The following is a 17,974-nucleotide window of genomic DNA, read 5'->3' on the forward strand; positions in this document are numbered from 1 at the left end:
CTTTGCCACAGGGCCAAAGATGTGGGGGCTGTGGCACTTCGAGTATGGTACAGAGATTGAGTATTTGTTACCAAGAGCAACCGCACCCTCCAAAACCAGGGGGATGATGCGAACCCAAAAATCCAAAGCAAACCTTTCTAATCCCTCTATTTATATTCCCTAGACTGGCACAGCAGACCCCCCCCCCCCCCCATAACACCCCTTTAATGTGCCAACTTATAGAAAATGAATATTAAGAACCATCTGTGCGAGGGTGTTGTGGATATTTTGCAGTTGATATTTTGTCATTTTGCGGTAAACATGAGGCCGCAGCAGCTGTACCTGTATTGTTTACGACTCAATTTCTTATGCTTCATAAGATGGCATTTCCCTTGACGTTGCTCTCAGTAATATTAACCAGACTCTGTATTAGACTAGATCAAGTGGATTTGGGTGAAACCCATATAATTGAAAGCCACTATATATATGGTGGAACCAGTCACCAAAACTCTTTATATATCACTTAATGAATTTTATGTAGAAACTATGAAAAATCAAGGGACATCAGTTCAATAGGTTTGAGTGTTTGTTATTGAGAAGTACAGTAATTTTGCAGCTTAACATAAACATACCCTAATTGTAGACTTACACTTATTACGATAAAGAAGAAGAAATAAATCTGGTTCCAGGGTAGCTCATTAGATAAGAAAATAGTGAAAATTCTTCCGCAATTATTCACATGGGCTAAATGCATGTACCTTTGATCATGCTTAGTTAATGGTGCTAGTTGGATGAGGGGATGTTAATTTATAAATGCCTTTGCTGTAAAGAGTATTTCAGTATTTATTCTAGCATGGGTAATGAGAATTTTTGTTGTAGTGTTAATATCCGCTACTTTTTTTTACCACATGTTTGCACTGTATTATTATGTGCATCTAGCATGCTAAGTGAAGTCTTCACACATTAAAAAATGAATAAAGAGCTCAAGAAATACTCTGATGCTGAAATCTAAGAATAGTAATGAAAGATATAATAAATTGTGATATTCAAATTAGTTATAAATAAGAAATAACACAATGTGTATAAGTCAGTCAGTACTAATCAATTATGCATGTTGTTATTGGTCTCTTCATTCATTTGGATACAATTGGATACACTAAAGTAATGGACTTTTTGGTGACCAAGTACTGGTTTAGCCATATTTGCAATAATAATAATAATAAAATATATATATATATATATATACACAAAAATCCATAGTGGATACTGCATATATCCAGTGTCATTAGGTAGATCTGTTAATTATAGTTAATTAGCTACAGTATAATTCTTACTTTTTACCAAGATACTGTTAATGCCTAGCTGATTATCAAAATCTAGACAAAATATTCTTACCTGGGATTCTTATGATAAAAAGTTAACTACCACTTTATCAGGTAATTGATCAATCAATTAATCTAGAGTATAGTTCTATTTATGCCGCAAGTTGAGAAGTAAATACATTGTAAGTATCAGAATGGGCATTGTTTTCTTTTTTAAAACAATTAACTTTTTAACTTCAGTCCTTTATATAACCCATGATTTAGAGAACTACCCATACTGAGTAAAGTGTAATGTACGGAATACAATTACTTATTCTGTGTATATATTAAGTCAGGCAATTTAGACTGTTGGTTTTTACAACTGAGGTCTATAGTAGCAGTAGGCAAAATATATTAATTACCTTTTTTCTGGCAGTGAAACACTTTGTTTGTTATGTCTTATTGTACCAAAACAAAAGAAAACTAAAATCCTCACATTATTTTCAGGGCCATTAGAACAATGAGGTCCTGAGTGCAAAGGACCTCTGCCTCCTCTTTCACTCTGAAGAGATCCTGAGAGCCAAGGAACTCTTGAACAGTCTATCCTTCATCAAGGAAAAGTTTTGAGTGAAAGGTTTACCTTCAGGTATTAATTTTTTCTCCCACCAGTATTTTGTACCTGTTAACAATTTACTTATTCAATACCTTTTTCTTGATAAAAATCTGTGAAATGGAGGTTTCTACTGTGGATTTGATGCTCCTAACATTACCTGAAACACTAAAGGGAGAAGGAGAAAAGCTTATAGAAATGTCCAGACTTATAGAAGAAGAACGGCTATTCCGAAATGGATCAAAGTTTAGAAGACATTCCAAACCAAAAACACATGAAGAAATACAGGAAAAGAGAATGGATCAGAAGAAGAAGGCTAGGGAAAGTGCAGAGCCTCTTGCAATTGCAAAGCTGATAATGGAAATTTGGTCTCCCAAAATGCGATGTCATGCAGAAAAAGTAATATTGAACAGGGCAGTACAGTTGGATTACCTGAAAGAATCTCACCTTAGATGGGTTTTTGTTCTAGAGCATTGTATAGTCGAAGAGGCCACAGGCACTGATTGGGTCATAGACGATCAAGATGAAGCCATCATTGAGCTTATATGGAACAGATTCAATATGAAGCAGCACTTCTATGATACCTGGTTTCATCGTCTGTGGATTCAAAGATCATATGATCGGCTGAAGACATTCTTACCACTCCTGTCTGCTGAAATGATAAGTCGTCATGATCTCAGCAAGTTTGCATTCAGCCAAGCAGTTGGATACACACTGAAATGGGTACATAATGTATACAATCAGATATGGAAGAGTGCTTGTGATCTTCACCTGAACAATGAACCCCATCATCCACACGTCTGGAAGTCTCCTACACCAGAGGAAAAGAGAAAGAAGCTGGAATGTTGGCTGACAGATGTATGTGATTTTCGAAATGGCTGCCCATATGGCATTGATATTAAAAATTTTGATCTGCATTCAGAGGATTTTCCAGAACCATTTTTACAGGAAAGCTTTTTGGATATGGTTGCTGTTGAGTGGGAAAGGAAAAAGGGTCAGCGCCTTGACATTACTACCAGGGAACTTGTGTACATGGATGACAAATTTTTGCAGAGATACAGTCCAGTCCAGCATCAAATAGTTCATAATCTGATTCAAAGTATAATTTTATCTGACAAAAGCTGGAATGATATTATACTGTCAGAAAGAGAAAAAAAGTTATTGTCAACCATTCCTCAAGACAGACATGCGGTTATTGCTTGTCAGATTGAAAATCAGAAAAAGGCTGAGGTTGCTAGACAGGTAAAACTTGCCAATGAGGCTGAGAAGGGCAGCAGTAAAATCCATCTCAAACCAAGTGAGGAGATGGTACAGCGAGGACATGACATTGCTTATTTCATTACAGTTTGCCGTGTGGTAACAGAAATCTGGAATGCTAAATTCAGGCAGTATGCAGAGAAGGTTCTGCTAAAAAAAGCTGTGAATGAGGGTTTTATTCAAGAAGAACAAGTGAAATGGGTATCAGTATTTCATCCACCAATGAATGATGATAGTGAAGAACAAATTATGCTGGATGATGATCTTGTACTGCAAATACTATGGAAAGATTTCAACTTGCAAAAACATTTCAGTGCTGTAAATTTCCACAGGTACTGGGTAAAGCAGAGTTATCTGCGGTTGTCACAGTTTATGAAAGAGTTACCAGAAGAGGTGATAGAACGTCATGACCTCACCAAGTTTGCTCTGTCCCAGTCGTTAGGGTACACTTTAAAATTTATACATGAAGTAAACTACCCAGTTTGGCGCAAAGCCTGCAACATGCATCTGAACTGTGAACCACACCATCCAGAGATGTGGTCAGGAAAGCATACACCTGAAGATAAACAGTTGCACTTGGAGAACTGGCTGTGTGTCCAAGCTGGAGGGTACACATATGGCTTGGACCTTGGCACACTGGACTTTGCTTCGGAAGATATGGCCAAGTTATTTCTGCTAGAGAGTTTGCTGGACATGGTGGCTGTTGAGTGGGAGAGGAACAAAGGACAGCGACCAGACTTGACTTACACAGAACTAGTTTACATGGAAGACAGGTTCTTGGCTCGCTATTCACCAAAGGACAAAGATTTCATTCTCGAGCTGATGTCCATCATTAGACAAGCAGATAAGAAAACTGATATTGATTAAATGTAATTAAAGAGAACTGAAGGAAATTGAGGAAGAAGACAGATATTGATTGAGCGAATGTAATTAAAGAGAACTGGAGGAAACTGACGGTTGAATGTAGAAAATAGTGCAAAATACAGATTTATTGAAATGTTATAGATATTTAAGTGCAAGTTGTCATCTAGACAATATTACTTGTATATATAAAACATGCATGTAAAGTTATGCATATTTTCAGCTACCTAAATACCATGTTACATTTATCACTGTCATTGCATCTGTAATTAATTATCTCAGACTGTGTTCATAAACATGTTCACATGAATACTCACCACACAGATAGAGGTTTTAAAAAATGCATATATTTGTATATTACATAGATGTAGATAAATAGAAAATTATATATGAATATATAAATTTATACTGTGCTTATAGATATATTATATACTAGACTTGTGAATATATATTACTTGTATGAAAAAAAAACTGAGACAGTACAATAAACATACATTGATTCATAAATGTTTGAATTTTTGCCCATTTGATTTAAAGTAAAGAAAACTACTTTACTATTTAAAATATTGAAATAATAGTTATTGATAACAGTTTTGTTTCATGTGGTTAATGAGCAGTTTATAAGGTTCTGTAAAAGATATTACACATTTCAAAAGTATGCAGTATGCAAATCCATTCTGCAACATTATACACTAAAATAAATGATTGGTCAGAAACTTTAACTTCCATGCAGTAATCTGTAATTGGACTTCCAAATTCAAACAAACTAATAATCTTTTCTTGCAGTTTATTATAAAATACTATAAGATAGAACAGTATAAAGAGCATTTTGCAATTGATTGTAATTGGACTTTCACAGTCAAACAAATTAATGTGTAATACTGGCATTTTATTTTTAAAAATACTGCAAGATAGAATCAGTAGTTGAAAGAAAATTTGCAGCTAATAATTTAAACCCATTTTAGTTAAATGGTACTTTTAACCCATTGGATCTGTGTGAGATGACCTTCATGTCATGAAAGAATTTGTCATGAGAATGAAATAATGTTGTTAAGTGGTGGGTGATAGGAATATCTAGCCATAAATGAACAAAGCTCTTGCTGGAACATTAGACTCATTGGGCATTTACGATGGTTCTCTTGCATTATTTCCACTGGTAAACAAGGATGGAAAGTACCATGTATAAACCCTGCCTTGGAAGAGTGCTGGCTCCAAGAATGACATGATTTTCATGCTCAATATCCTATTCCTTCTCACTGTGACTCTGGTACAAGGTGTGTACAGAAAATTGAACAAAATGAAAATGTAAAAGGACATATAATACAGTTACTTATTGTTATTACAGTGATGTACACTACTTAGAGAGATAATATAATTTTAAGGAAAACCATATTACCATCTTAATTCAGCATAATAAATTATTAATACAGACCACAGAAAATGGCAGAACAGCAAAAAACACTTATGCAAATACTGCACATAAGAGTTTGTGATATGGGAACATGACTTGCTATTTTACCTAAAGGATTATCTTCAAGTTAATGTACTTCACTTTTATATTTACGTGTATTTGAACTTTAATAACATATATGTTTTGGATAAAGATTATTTGTATTGTGCCAAATTAGTATAAATCTGTTAGCTACTAGTATCATAAGATCAATGTATTGCTTTCTTTGAGTAAAAAAATAATTAAAGAGACTTATGGTTTCCTCTAAAGTTGAACTTAATAGTTATTAGTCTAATGATTTGAAATATACCTTGTTAAAATGACTCATCTGCATTTCTCTTTGCCTCAAGTTATAACACAGAATGATACTACCAATTTATGCTGGAATTAAATATTTATTTATTTTCTATTTTGAATTATTTGAACCAATATCACACTTTTGATTCCATAAACTATATGTTAGTTCAAAGTGACCAGTCCAAGACAAACAGGTAAACAATGTTTTACTCTTTTCATTCACTGTTAGAAGTAAGAAATCAACAACAAAAACAAAATGAGGTTCCCATAATGTGGTAAAAAAAAATCATGGGTCAGTTTTTCTTTTATTCTTATGTTAACAGTTTTTAGCAATAGCAGATAGTAACATCAGCTCTCATATTTTAACAGAAGTGTGATAAAAAAAAAAAAAAAGTAATTATTTTTTTAAGCTTTAGCCCCTCAAATTAATTAAGCCTTAATCCAAATTTTTGCATGGTAATCACACTGTCTACTGTCGTTTTCTCGTGAATTTTGTTTGTACATAAAAGGCTCCACAAATGCACAGCAACTAAAGATCCATTTAGTAAGCCGATGCATCTTCAGCTGATTTCCCCTTAACTCTACCTTTTTTTCCCCCCCGCTAATGCTATGAATGTCGATGTTATTACTGTTATTGACTTGATTTTCATATTTTTAACAATAATAATAACAAGTATTTTTTAAATTAATGAGAAGGGTAAGTAGGTGATCTAAGTAGGGCTAGTAATTGACTGTGATCATTAAATGCTTGTTGAGCCATCTATGTGGAAAGACAATAAACAAAAAGACACAATGAACATAGCACGTTTTTGCCGTTACGTCAACAGTGGGTTAAGGGACCACAACCCCCCCCCCCCTCCCCACTAGCCCTTACACTTTTATTTTCCCTTCCCATATTCATCTTCCTTGCCTTTACTTTTTCTGCTGATTTCACAGCCTCTGAAGAGTTTTTGCCACTAATTTAGCATTTAACAGCTAAAATAAAACAATTATTTTTCCAATAACAAAAACACTATATTTACTCATTATTCAAAATTTGTTGAAGATGGAAGATACTAATATTCCTTTAGTCATTATCTGATTCTTCCTGGATAAGTTATGGAAAACTGGGTTGTTCCAGTAATTCAAACACTAATCTGTAAATTTACAAAACTGAAAAAGATAATATTTCATGGATTTGTTGCAAATATAATATTCATAATGCAGGTAGCATTTAATCATTGTTTAAATTACATAAAACAAAAGTAATTGAAGAAATCTACTCCTGATGTGCTTAACTTCATCAATATTTTGGATTTCAGTTCACTTGTCACATATACTGCCTTCACTAAATACTTGGTATGCACAGTGTTTGTGCTTGTAATTTCACTTATGAGCTGTTTGCTGGTATTGGAGGAGAGTAAATATAATTGAGCATTTATCACTTCTTTTAGATATACAAAGATGCTTGTACTGCGAGTAAAATAAAATATCAGGCATCTGGATTAATATGGAACATTTTATATTGATGACTGGCTGGTTTTAAAATGTGTGTAGAAAAAGAATAGTCAGAGCTTTATCACAATGAAATGATTTGATTTTACAACTGGGTCAGCATATATGCATCATCTACATTTTGAATATATTCCACTTCACATCCACTTTGTACTGCTTGTTCTTGTGGTTGTACAAATTGCTGAGGAACCTCAAAACCTACTTGAGAATCATCCCAAAATAGAGCATCATTATTTTCATAAAAATCTGTTGGGGGGACATTGATCAGTTCTTGGAAACTTTCAGCGTTGCTCATTTCAGTTTGCTCGTTGCCTGAAGTCATTGGTCCCATCTGCAACATGTCTGCAAATGATTCAATATCTCCATAGGTTCCTGACATTTCCATTACTTTGTCCTGGTTAACCATACCTGTTTCAGCATTTTGGTAAGAGTGATTCTGCCATTTGTGGATAGTTCTGACAGATGGCATAGTAAATATAGTCCTTAAAAATCTATATCCGGCTGGACTACGCTCGTATAAGCCTATGACATACTTCAAGAATTTCTTAGAGAACCTATTGCCTTTCCCTGCTCTGTTTTTCAAGAACATCTGGCTTTCCAAGAACATAGCATGTTCTTCTGAAAGGAACTTCTTAGCATCTCTGAGTATTTGTTCTCTACTGCCGGCATCTTCAACAATGTCACAAGTCCTTTCAAGGTGTCTATACTTTTTAAGAAGTCCATTATATTTTTGGCTGTGTTTACTTAACAAACGGTTGTATTTTTTCTTTAACTGAAGTTTTGTTGCTTCAAAGTCTGTAATGATATAAAGATAAAAAGAAAGTACTCATTAATAATAACAATAGTTTGATGATGATGATGATGATAATGATAATGAGTGATGATGATTAATGATGATGATGATGATGACAATAATGAAAAAGTTACCATTTTCCCTATAATTTCACTTTATCTAGTTTAGCACACAAGTTAATCTCATGTACATAGCATAATAATTGTATATATTAACTGTAAATACTAAAAGGTGCACAGAATACATTTATATTTTCTCTCTTTTTTGTCTACTTAATATGAATAAATATGACAAAGTATATGTGGATGTTCCAGTCATAAGAATATTTACCTTTATAATGACTCCTTGCATTCTCAGCCAACTGCTTTACGTCCTCCTCCATTAACTCTGAGGTGCCTTCCTTATTTGGCAACCAAAGAATATTCTTCCTGACAAGATTTTGTCTTTCGCTAATACCTTTATCACTGATCTTTAATACTTTTGATTCCTTAGAACTGTAGTGACTCACATCTTGATCCCATTCATCAAAAGTACTCGGGGAAGGTGGGTACATGTCATGCATTTGAGAAAGATCTTGTGCATCTATGCTGGGTGGTTGGTTTGTATATGGTGCAAGAGGCAATGAAGAAGTGCTAGGGATCTCTGTTGAAAGTTGCGGTCTGATCGTGGATCTGGGTGGTAAAGCATAATTGTTTGAAGCAACTGAAGGAAGAATGTTGCTTTGTTTGCTATTGATAGAGGCAGAGTGTAATGTGAATGAAGAATTATTAATTTTGCTTGGCAGCTGAATGGTGAAAGTAAGTGCCGGGGAATCGGTCACGCTTGTAGCCGACCAAGATACAACAACAGGAGTTTGTTTTATAGTAGGTGTAAGGAATGAGTTGTCAGACCATTCTAGTGTGAATGGACTGAAGGACCTTTGAGGAGCTTGGAGGGGATGTTGAGATTCGTAACTGCTCGGTGTTGGTAGTTTTCGAATATCTTCCAAAGAATCTGGCAGTTCTTCCAGATCTTCCAGTTGAGTGATGGATTTATATTGTATTTTCTCTATATCCTCTGGCTGATGTGTGGGTGGCAACAAAGTTTTTGAACATTCTATTTCATCTTTTGTGACTGGCATGATTTGTCCATTTGGAACTGTAATAGTAAATATATACAGGAACTGAATTAGAATATGCTACAGCTACTTTTGAAGAATAATATCCTCAATGTATTTTTCCAAGAGAAAGTAATATTAATTTCCAATTTAAACTTACATGCCTTTACTGGTTGAATGAGTCCTTTATCTTTCATTAATTCAAAAGAAGATCTTTGTAAAACCATAAACATTCTTTTCCTGCCATTTTTATACTTTAATATTTTAGTTTGGATGGGCTCTAAAACACCTGTAAGAAAGAAAAAGTCAACCTTGATAAAAAGTCATTTTAGAATAATTTTCATGGCAAAGCTTTGCATATGCTATAAATTTATTATTTCAGTTGGAGAATTGTTGGATAAAAATGCAAGGTTGTTACTTTTCCTAAAGATGACCATGTAATATTTTGCCACATCTCACATAATTATATACCCAAATGGTAGTCTGTTATGATAACACATCTACAAACAGTCTTTCAGGAGATAGAAGAAAATCCATGTCAGACAGAAAATTTGCCTGTGCAACATTGTTTCAAAATCCTACTTTTCTTTTTGTATTGAAGTAAAAGGGCGTGCACACACTCACACTCACACTCACACTCATACTCATACTCACACACACACACACACACACACACACACACACACTCACACTCACACTCACACACACTCACACTCACACTCTCACTCACTCACTCACTCACTCACTCTCTGTTGTAGCATCAAGACAATTAAAACTTACTTCTTACCTTCTCTATTTAATTTTTGTCTTGGACTCCTTTCCATGGATGGGTCATCAGCTCCAGTTTCAGTGATCCCACTATCCTCCTTGCTGATTTCATCTGTATTAACATAGCTTGAAGGTGAAACCCCAAAAGGGCTGGTATTCATTTGATCTTCTGTAGCTGATGATGGAGATGGAAAACTAATAGGAGTGCCAAGTGCAGTCTCAGTTGGGGCAGGTTGAGGCTTGCTTGGTTGGGAAAGAGAATGACTTTGTATGTTTGTATTGCTTCCTTCATCCCCCTGAACAGTAGTTGGCATTTCCTCTGAAGATGTTATCACAGCTGGAGAGGACTCATAAACTGATGATGGTTGAGGCTCAAGTAAGGAGGTGGCCGAATTTTGGGCCAGACCAAGTACCTCACCTGATGTGGAACTGCTTGGTGGGGTTACAAGCTGTGCATTTTGGCCCTGGTTAGGAGCCCCCTCAGAAAATTTCTGGTTTGGATCTGTATCAAATTGGTTTTTGTTTGTAGCATGGTTATTCTCAATACTCTCTGAATGTAAATTATGTTCTGCTTCTTTTGGAAATTCTTTTGAGGTTGACTGGAGAGAGCTTACATTAGGAATATAACCCTTGGAGGAGGACTTTATAAAATATTGGTCAATAGCAGAAGTAGCAGAAGAAGAAGAGTCTGTATTAAATGCTGTAGAATATGTGTCACTTCTTTCTTCCCCCCTAATCACTCTCTGCATATCATTATATTCTGAAACTTATGTAAAGAAACAAATCATAAGTGGAAGAGTCAGCATAATCTTGTACTGCATATCCATTTCAGCCTCTCTTATCAAAATCAATTCAACACCTAGATTATATATTTGAAGAAATATGTCCTCACCAGCTGCCCTAATGAACTATCTGGAGAGATCCATATACTTTTATCAATTCAATCTGATTACTGTTAATTTAATGCTATAGTTTCACATGCATTAGAATGCTAATCTTTTGATGAATAGGAAATGTAAACATTTATATATTTGAATATTGTAAAATAAAAATGAGTACACTGTATGCAGGGAGGGAGGGAGGGAGAGAGAGTGAGATGGTGGGAGAGAGATAGGGAGGGAGTGAGAGTGAGAGTGAGAGTGAGAGTGAGAGTGAGAGTGAGAGTGAGAGTGAGAGTGAGAGAGAGAGAGAGAGAGAGAGAGAGAGAGAGAGAGAGAGAGAGAGAGAGAGAGAGAGAGAGAGAGAGAGAGAGAGAGAGAGAGAGAGAGAGAGAGGAGGGGGTGAGGGAGGAGGGGAGGGGGAGAGAGAGAGGGGGGAGTGGGAGGGAGAGAGAGACTTACCTTTGAGTATGACAATTACATCTACAAAGTCTTTCATGAGTTTACAGAAAATCAATGTCAGGTTGAGAAAATTATTTCATACCTAAATATGCATCTGTATTAGAGTAAAAGGAAGTGTGTGTACCTAGAACAAGAAAAAAAATAAAGGAAAGTAGATGTAACAAACAACTGAAAAAATTATTATGGTGCCTTCTTGTTTTAGTATATAAAAAGATTTTAGATATTATTTTTCAAGATGAAAAATAAAAATTCTTACCTTCTCTATTTGATTCTTCTCTTGTGTTAGCATCTACAGATGTGTCATTGTCTACAGTCACTTTAAGCCCACATTCTTTGTTGATTCCCTCTGTAGTTGTATAACTTGAGGGTGAAACCCCAAATGGGCTTGTATTCGTTTGATCTTCTGTAGTTGATACTGATGATGGAGATGGGAAACAAAGAGGAGTGCCAAGTGCAGTCTCAGTTGGGGCAGGTTGAAGCTTACTTTGTTGGGAAAGAGAATGACTTTGAATGTTTGTATTGCTTCCTTCATCCCCCTGAACAGTAGTTGGCATTTCCTTTGAAGTTGTTATCACAGCTGGTTGAGGCTCAAGTAAGGAGGTGGACGAATTTTGGGCCAGACCAAGTACCTCACCTGATGTGGAACTGCTTGGTGGGGTTACAAGCTGTGCATTTTGGCCCTGGTTAGGAGCCCCCTCAGAAAATTTCTGGTTTGGATCTGTATCAAATTGGTTTTTCTTTGTAGCATGGTTATTCTCAATACTCTCTGAATGTAAATTATGTTCTGCTTCTTTTGAGGTTGATTGGAGAGAGCTTACATCAGGAATATAACCCTTGGAGGAGGACTTTATAAAATATTGGTCAATAGCAGAAATAGCAGAAGAAGAAGAGTCTGTATTAAATGCTGTAGAATATGTGTCACTTCTTTCTTCCCCCCTAATCACTCTCTGCATATCATTATATTCTGAAACTTAAGTAAAGAAATAAATCATAAGTGGAAGAGTCAGCATAATCTTGTACTGCATATCCATTTCAGCCTCTCTTATCAAAATCAATTCAACACCTAGATTATATATTTGAAGAAATATGTCCTCACCAGCTGCCCTAATGAACTATCTGGACAGATCCATATACTTTTATCAATTCAATCTGATTGCTCTTAATCTAATCCTAGTGTCTCAACATGTATATGAATGCATGCTAGTCTTTAGATGAATAGTGAATATGAACATTTATATATATAAATGTTGTAAAATAAAAATGAGTACACCATATACAAAGTCTTGTGATGTAGTAAATGAAAAACATTCTATAACTATGTTCACATGTTAGTTCTATATTAATATCTGACATTGTACAGAAATGAAGGTGGCTTAGCTCATTGGCAAAGCACTGCAAGGTTTCAGGTTCATACCTGGCCAGTCCCTCACAGCCAAATCAATTGTGAGGAGTATTAGCATCAGCATGCTGGGGTCAAAGTCAGTGCTTAAAGGAACTGGCCAGCAGATTACATTATCCTGTGAGTTAGTATGAATTTTCCACTATGGGAATTAACTTTAACTCTGCTTGTATATATATAAATATATATATATATATATATATATATATATATATATATATATATATATATATATATATATATATATAATATATTATATATATATATATATATATATATATATATATATATATATATAAGAGAGAGAGAGAGAGAGAGAGAGAGAGAGAGAGAGAGAGAGAGAGAGAGAGAGAGAGAGAGAGAGAGAGAGAAACTTACCTTTGTGTATGACTATTATAATTACATGAGTACAGAAAATCAATGTGAGGTTGAGGAAATTATCTCATACCCAAATATCCTTTTGTATTGGAGTAAAAATAAATGTATAGCTAGAACAAGAAAAAAAGATGGGAAAGTAGATGTCACAAACAACTGAATACATTATTATGGTGATATCTCATTTTATTATATAAAAAGATTTTTTCAAGATGAAAAACTAAAAATTCTTACCTTCTCCACCATTTGATTCTTCTCTTGTATTAGCATCTACAGATGTGTCATTGTCTACAGTCATTTTAAGCCCACCATCTTTGTTGATGATTCCATCTGTATTAACATAACTTGAAAGTGAAACCCCAAATGGGCTTGTATTCGTTTGATCTTCTGAAGTTGATTCTGATGATGGAGATGGAAAACAAAGAGGAGTGCCAAGTGCAGTCTCAGTTGGGGCAGGTTGAAGCCTACTTTGTTGGGAAAGAGAATGACTATGAATGTTCATACTGCTTCCTTCAGTTCTCTGAATAGTTTCTGGTATCTCCTTTGAAGTTATTACAGTTGCAGTCGAGTCATACGGTGATGATGGCTGAAGCTGAAGGAGGGATGTAGCTGATAATGACAAATTATTCTGGGAAGACCAGGCAGTTATTGGATTGTGTGCATTTTGCTCTAGTTCAAGTGCTCCACCTGATGTGGAATTGCTTGTCGGATTTACAAGTTGTGCACGTCGGTCCTGGTGACAGTCCTCTGATAATCTCAGCTTTTGATCCCCATCAAACTTATTTTTGTTTTTACCTTCCTGATCAAGGTCATTTATTGATAAGTCAAAAGGTTCCGTTTGCTCATGTTGAGGTTTGTTGACTTGGTACTGCTCTGGATTTATTGAGGGAAATCCAATGACATCTGGTCCACCAGCAGATGCAGCATGATCAGTCTCAGAATGTTTTACATTCTCAGGAAATCCCTTTGAGGCAGATGGGAGACAATCTATATTCGGAACTTCATAACTCTCAAAGGAAGCATTTGTATTTTGTGGGTCAGTCATAGCAGAAGTACCAAAGGAAGAAGAATCTGCAGAAAATTCTGGAGACTGGGCATCATTTTTTTCTTTCCCATTAATCATATTCTGCATCTCTACACTTTCTGAAATGTAAATAATAAAATAAGTTATATCCTTCATGGAAGAGTGAAGTATATGTTTGCATGTTATGTTTTAGTCTTGATAAAATCAATGGAATATCTACATGGTTATATAATCTCAAGAAATATAACTTTGTTAATTTTACTACTGCAACCAAGCAAACATTACTTCATATTATTGTGGTCTAACTGGAATAATCACCATCTGGTTCGATACATACTTCTAGTTTCAGTCTTTAAATTTTATGGTTTTATCTTCCATGTATTTGAATTCTTTTCACTCTTAGTGAGAAATATATCTATAAATACTTAAACACAAAGATGCATACAAGATAACCTAACACTATTGGAGTTTGTAATTTGTTAATTGTAAGTTAGAACTGTAAATTAAGAGTTCATATTTTAGAGAATATCTTGTGCTCAATATTCTTTATTATACAAGTAACCATTAAAAGTACCCTCAGCAGAACCATACATTACAATTACAGTCAAAAGTGAGAAAGAGAGAAGAAGAAGAAGAAGAAAAATAATGTAATACTGCTATGGAAGCATTCACTTCATCTAGATGTAGTAATTACAGGAATTATAGGATATCATATTGTTTTGGGTCAGGAAATCCCATTTTCTTTATCAATTGAATTAAAATTTTTAGTAATTTTGCCGAGAGAGAGAGAGAGAGAGAGAGAGAGAGAGAGAGAGAGAGAGAGAGAGAGAGAGAGAGAGAGAGAGAGAGAGAGGGAAGAGAGAGAGAGTGAGAGAGAGAGGAGAGTGAGAGTGAGAGTGAAAGAGAAAGAGTGAGAGTGAAAGAGAGTGAGAGAGTGAAAGAGAGATAAAGAGAGATAGAGATAGAGAGAGAGATTCATCCCGTTTAATGCACAGTCAGAAAATATAAGTATCGTTACCCTCTGCACAAGTGGTAATCTAGTGTTAACAGAATGAAGTGTTCAGCTCCACTCTGAACACAAGAAAAAAGCAATAAGTTTTTTTTCTGACTGTACTTCCACATCCTCTATATGGCAATAACATTTTTGAAGACAGAAATTATGTATAAATAAACAAATAAATATACTAAGTAAATAAATTAGTATATATATGTTTATATATATATACACACATCTATATATGTTCATATGTATATATTTATATATGTATACATGCATACATACATATATACATACATACACACACACATTATATATATATATATATATATATATATATATATATATATATATACATATATATATATATATATATATATATATATATATATATATATATAACATTCTTACCTTCTCTATGTAATTCTTGTCTTGTACTTGTTTTCCTGGATGGATCATAAGTTCCAGTCACAGTACATCCACCATCATTCTTGCCGATTCCATTTGTATTATCATAACTTGAAGGTGAAATGCCATACGGGCTTGTATTTATTTGATCTTCTGTAGTTGATACAGGTGATGGAGATGGAAAACAAAGAGGAGTGCCAAGTTCAGTCTCATACTTAGGCTTACCTGGCTGGAAAACAAAATGATTTTGAATGTTTGTACTGCTTCTTTCAGCTCCCTGAACAGTGTTTGGTATCTGTTTTGATGTTATGACAGTTGCAATTGAGTCATAAAGTGATGATGGTTGAGGCTGAAGGAAGGATGTAGCTGATAATGGTAATTTATTCTGGGAAGACCAGGCAGTCATTGGGGTGTGGGCATTTTGGTCTACCCAAAGCGCCTCCCCTGATGTGGCATTGCTTGGTGGAGTTACAAGCTGTGCATAATGGCCCTGGTGAGGGTTCCTCTCTGTGAATTTCTGATTCTGATCTTTATCTAATTTATCTTTGTTTGTTTCTTCCTGATCAAGATCTATTACTGGTATGTCAAAAGGTTCCTGCAGTTCATGTTGGTATTGTTTTGGATTTGTAGACTGAAACACTCTGACATCTCCTGGTCTACCAAAAGATGTAGAATGATAATTCTGAACACCTTCTGAATGTAGATTCCACGAAAAGCCGTGTATTACATCCTCAGGATATCCTTTTGAAGTAGATGGGAGGGAATCCGTATGAGGAACCACGTATCCCTCACACGAGGAGTTTGTAAATTGTTGGTCAAAAGCAGCAGAAGTAACAAAGGATGAAGAGTCTTTATAAAATACATGAGAATTGGCTTCTTTTCCATTATTAATTTTTAGCATTTCGGCACATTCTGAAATTCGAATAAAATGATGAGTTAAGCACTTAATGGATGATTCAGAACTTGCTGGTGTATCTGTTTTATCATACCTATCTAAAATCAAAGCAAATTCCACATGGCCATGTAATCTCAGGAAAATTACATGTCTGATATCAATTTCAAAAGTGATATGTGTGACATATTACTTTAATCTATGAGTATGGCAAAATAAAATTGTATATAACATTATGGTTGGAGAGTTAAGGAAGGTGGTAGGGTGGGAGAAGGTGATGAAGAGGGGCAAGGGAAAAACCTTAGGGCAGACTGTTAAATTGTGGTTGTGCTATCTTGTTTCAGATGTGAGTATTGTATTTTAATGAAAAATAAAATTATTAATTTCTCGTCTTTTACCTGTTTCCATGGTTGGTTCATCAGCTCCAGTCACAACAAGTTCACTATCCTCCTTGCTGATTCCATCTGTATTTACATAACTTGAGGGTGAAACCCCAAAGGGGCTTGTATTTGATGATGATGGAGATGGAAAACAAAGAGGAGTGTCTAGTGCAGTCTCAGCTGGGGCAGGCTGAAGCTTACTTGGTTGGGAAAGAGAATGACTTTGAATATTTGTACTGCTTCTTTCAGCTCCCTGAACGATATTTGGAATCTGCTTTGAAGTTGTTATCACAGCTGTAGCTGAGTCATAAGACGATGATGGTTGAGGCTGAAGGAAGGATGTAGCTGATAATGGTAATTTATTCTGGGAAGACCAGGCAGTCATTGGGGTGTGGGCATTTTGGTCTACCCAAAGTGCCTCCCCTGATGTGGCATTGCTTGGTGGAGTTACAAGCTGTGCATAATGGCCCTGGTGAGGGTTCCTTTCTGTAAATTTCTGATTCTGATCTTCTAATTTATTTTTGATTGTATATTCCTGATCAAAGTTAGTTATTGACAAGTCAAAAGGTTCCATCTGTTCATGTTGAGGTTTGTTAGACTGCCACTGTTCTGGATTATGTGAGGGAAATGCAATGACATCTGGTCTATCAGAGGATGCAGAATGCTCAGTCTCAACAATATCTGAATGCTGATACCACAATAGGTTATGTTTTACATCCTCAGGAAATATTTTTGAGGTAGATGGGAGGGAATCCATATTGGGAACCTTGTAGCCCTCAAATGAGGAAATTTATAAACTTTTGGATGGTAGTAACAACAGTACTGAAGGAAAAAGATTTGGTATAAAAATCTTGAGAATAGGTAAAGTTTTTTCTTTCCCATTATTCATGCTCAGGATCTCTACACATCTGAAATTTAAAGGAAGGAATGACTAAACCAATAATGGAAGACTCAATTGTTATCAAATTCAGAAGCGGAATCATGCATACATTATTTCACTGTGGTGTCATCTATATGGTCACCCCTGTCTTTGCTAGCTGTATCTAATGAGGAACTTTGGTGTGATCAGTTTTTGTGCTCTGTAAGTAATACTTGTATCTCATATACATTTAAATTCCTGACACTCTTTTGATGGATAAAGAATATGAAAAAAAAAAAAAAAAAAATATATTATTAATACATATTAAAAAAAAATATAAATATATATATATATATCATACAACAATACATAAATCACACAACATTAAACATAA

General features: G+C 35.0%; 2 protein-coding genes across 3 annotated transcripts in view; one reads left to right on the plus strand and one right to left on the minus strand.

Annotated features, from left to right (window-relative positions):
• LOC119579226 overlaps positions 1–5,782 on the plus strand; it is a 6,473-nt gene extending 691 nt beyond the window's left edge. The window contains exon 2 of one of the 2 annotated variants that reach the window (XM_037926962.1): positions 1,788–4,511. In XM_037926962.1, coding sequence (XP_037782890.1) covers positions 2,011–4,014 — 2,004 coding nt within the window. In that variant the 5' untranslated portion in view covers positions 1,788–2,010 and the 3' untranslated portion in view covers positions 4,015–4,511. Of the gene's footprint in view, positions 1–1,787 lie in introns of both variants that reach the window. The other variant, XM_037926963.1, reaches the window with a different exon arrangement.
• A 1,171-nt stretch (positions 5,783–6,953) lies between these two features.
• Positions 6,954–17,974, minus strand: part of LOC119579225 (mucin-17-like) — a 13,448-nt gene continuing 2,427 nt past the window's right edge. Inside the window, exons 2-9 of the mRNA XM_037926961.1 lie at positions 16,740–17,629; positions 15,453–16,361; positions 13,255–14,163; positions 11,503–12,216; positions 9,926–10,672; positions 9,299–9,427; positions 8,373–9,179; positions 6,954–8,044 (exon numbers count right to left, since the gene is read on the minus strand). Of these exons, the coding sequence (XP_037782889.1) occupies positions 7,335–8,044; positions 8,373–9,179; positions 9,299–9,427; positions 9,926–10,672; positions 11,503–12,216; positions 13,255–14,163; positions 15,453–16,361; positions 16,740–17,478 (5,664 nt within the window). The 5' untranslated portion in view covers positions 17,479–17,629 and the 3' untranslated portion in view covers positions 6,954–7,334. The remainder of the gene's footprint in view (positions 8,045–8,372; positions 9,180–9,298; positions 9,428–9,925; positions 10,673–11,502; positions 12,217–13,254; positions 14,164–15,452; positions 16,362–16,739; positions 17,630–17,974) is intronic.

Source organism: Penaeus monodon, chromosome 12 (genome assembly GCF_015228065.2).
Source record: "Penaeus monodon isolate SGIC_2016 chromosome 12, NSTDA_Pmon_1, whole genome shotgun sequence".
NCBI classification, from domain to species: domain Eukaryota; kingdom Metazoa; phylum Arthropoda; class Malacostraca; order Decapoda; family Penaeidae; genus Penaeus; species Penaeus monodon.